Below are 3,028 nucleotides of genomic sequence, written 5' to 3'. Positions count from 1 at the left end.
ATGTGATCACCCGAAGAAGATGCCAATGTGGCCAAGGAGTCAATGTGGCTATTTTGACTTCTCGGTACCTTAACTATATTGACATCATGAAAGTTGGCATGTAGAGACTTGAACAACCGCAAATACTGCAACATACTTTAGTCTCTTGCCTCAAAACTCCCTTCTACTTGACTCACCACCAACCTGGAGTCTGAGACTACTTCTACCTCCTCTGCCCCGAGCTCTTGTGCTGCCCGCAATCCAGCAGTAAGGGCTTCATATTCAACCTCATTGTTCGAAGCTCAAAAGCCCAACCTTAGTGACTTCTTTACCTTTATGCCCTCGAGGGACACCAACACCACCCCAACTCCTGAACCTCTCGTGTTAGATGCACCATCCATGTACACCTTCCATCTTCTAACTGTGACTTGGCATATCATCAAAGAAGCCCTAGAGGAGGGAGTGAACTCAGCAACAAAGTCTGCCAACACCGGCCCTTTAATGGAATTTCTCGGTTTGTAGTGTATATCGAATGTCCCTAGTTTTGTCTCCAATTTTGCTATCCTCCCCATGGAATTCGACCTCCTTAGTAGTGACTGCAAAGGGTACTAGGTCAACACCCAAACTGTATGCACTTGAAAATAATGCGGCAACTTCCTCGTAGCGTGCACTAAGGCCAATATCATTTTCTCAAATGGCAAGTACCGGGTCTTCGCATCTGCTAGGGTTTTGCTGAGGTAATAATATGGGTCTTTGAATCCTTTCATGTTGCCTGATCAATACCGAGCTCACGGCATGGTTAGAAACCGCCGAATACAGGAAAAGGTCCTCCTCAGACTTTAGTCGCGACAGAATTGGAGGGCTGGCTAAATAAGACTTCAAACCTCTAAAGGCCACATCACATTCCTCCATCCACTGAAAACCTTTCCACTTCTTCAATAACTGGTAAAATGGTCGGCACCTATCTGCCAATCTTGAGGTGAATCTGTTCAGGGCGGCAATCATTCCTGTAATTTTTTGTACCTCCTTTGGGTTACTGGGGGTCGCAGCTATTGGATTGCTGAAATCTGATTAGGGTTCACCTCTATTCCCCGAGTGGTTATCATGTAGCCCAAAAATTTGCCAGATCTTACTCCGAAGGAACATTTCTCGGCGTTGAGGCACAATTGGAGCTGTCTTAGTACATCGAAAACTTCATCTAAATAGGTTGTACGCTCCTCAATTCCCTTTGTCTTTACCACCATGTCATTAATGTATACTTCTATAGACTTACTGATTTGGTCTTTAAACATCCAAGTTACCATTCGCTGATATATGGCTCTTGCTTTCTTCAACCCAAAAGGCATTATAGTGTAATTGTAATTTTGCCCAAACGTGATGAAGGATGTTTTCTCTTGGTCCTTGGGAGCTAGCGAGATTTGATGGTAACCTTGGAATGCATCCAAAAAACTTATTCTTTGATATCTAACCGCTGCATCTACTAATTGATCTATTTTTGACACTAGGAAAGGATCTTTCAGACACGCTCGGTTAAGGTCGGTGAAATTGACGCACACCCTTTAGCTGCCATTCTTTTTTATCACAACCACTGTGTTGGCTAACCTTTCCGAGAAAAACACTTCCTTGATAGCCCCTGCCCTCTTCAGCTTCTTTACCTCCTCCTTGACAGCCTCAACATGAGGCTTGATGGCTCTTCTGGGCCTCTGCTTCCTATGAGGGGTTAAGGGGTCTACATTCAATCGATGCATGATAAAAGCCGAGTCCACCCTAGGTACTTCGTACGGGCTTCACGCAAACACGTCCAAGTTTTGTACCAACAACAACAGGATTTCCATTTGATCCCTTACCGACAAGCTCTTACCAATTTGAAAATACCTACCTGAATACAACAATATTCTGACTTAGACCAATTCTTCCGCACTATCCACACCTACCGAACTCTCGACTATCGGTAAGTGCTATAATTGCTCCCGACTTGTCTGCTCTTTTTGCTTTATCTCGAGGTTTATTGCCACTACCAAACATTGTCTTGCTACTTTCTAATTGGTACAAACTACCATGACTCCATCTTTAGTGGGGAACTTGATCTTCCGGTGTAGCGTCGAAGGAACTGCCCCTATGGAATGAATCCAGGGACGCCCAAGTATCGTTGTGTAGGGCGAATGGGCATTAACTACTATAAAGTTGACTTCAACCTCCTTGCCCTCGATCACTACTGGTAGCTTTATTTGCCCCTCGAGGGTCACAACCTTCCTATTGAAACCCACCAAGGGTGTTTCATACTTACTTAAATCCTCAAATTTCAATCCCAACCCCTTGTAGAGGTCGGGGTACATAATTTTGGCCCCGCTCCCTCGATCCACCATTACTCTCTTAATAAGGAAACCACTAATCCTACACGTTACCATGAAAGTGTCATCATGTGGCTGGGACGTCCCTTCCAAATCGATTTTGCTAAAGGTGATTAGGGAGATCGCCTTCCTAAGCTTCTTCTCTGGCCGGCCATTGCTGTCCGCTTCGGAGGAAGTCGTTACACTTAAAACCGCCCTCTGACTACTCTAACTTATGCCTCACGAGGCCATATGAATGACCTTAATAACCCCTAATGGAGGGGGAAGCGTACGGTCATTTCGGCTGCCAGACCGCTAGCCTGCATTCCCTCCCCCTTGACCGATCAAAAACTCCTTGAGGTGCACTGCTTTCACCAGTTGTTCCTAGTGATCCATCAAAACACGACACTGTTTGGTGGTGTGGCCCTTCTCGGCTTTGGTTCCTCCTCGCCAGGTCACCGCCCATCTTACCGGGCCACCTAAAATAAGGTTCATTCTTAATACCTTCATGGATCTTGTAAATGGGCTCCTTAAACGCCAGATTAACTCCCTCGGGCCGTTGTGCCGAATCATCGTCGGGAACCCTCGATTCTCTTCTAGGCCTTTATTGGAACTTGTCAGGATGATATTCTTTATGGTATTGTGAGGAGGTCGGGGCTTTGCCCTCTCCCTGCAAGAGATCATCTTCTAATCTCTTATACTCTTCAATCTTTCTCATT

General features: G+C 45.5%; 1 protein-coding gene across 1 annotated transcript; it reads right to left on the bottom strand.

Moving 5' to 3' along the window:
• Positions 1-281: 281 nt before the first annotated feature.
• Positions 282-984, bottom strand: LOC142626727 (uncharacterized). Its single transcript, XM_075800438.1, has 2 exons — positions 685-984; positions 282-575 (listed from the first exon to the last, which is right to left on the bottom strand). Exons 1-2 carry the CDS (start codon positions 982-984, stop codon positions 282-284), a joined length of 594 nt encoding a protein of 197 aa, XP_075656553.1.
• Between the last annotated feature and the right edge of the window lie 2,044 nt (positions 985-3,028).

Source organism: Castanea sativa, chromosome 1 (assembly GCF_040712315.1).
Source record: "Castanea sativa cultivar Marrone di Chiusa Pesio chromosome 1, ASM4071231v1".
Classification (NCBI taxonomy): Eukaryota; Viridiplantae; Streptophyta; class Magnoliopsida; order Fagales; family Fagaceae; genus Castanea; species Castanea sativa.
This window is presented reverse-complemented; position numbering and strand designations above follow the sequence as displayed.

Bases quoted from the DNA above. Each gene is read 5' to 3' on its own strand.
- LOC142626727 (XM_075800438.1), bottom strand. From the start codon at position 984: ATGATTGCCGCCCTGAACAGATTCACCTCAAGATTGGCAGATAGGTGC. The intron at 576-684 runs GTACTTGCCATT...TACCCTTTGCAG, and splicing joins CTAGCAGATGCGAAGACCCG to TCACTACTAAGGAGGTCGAA.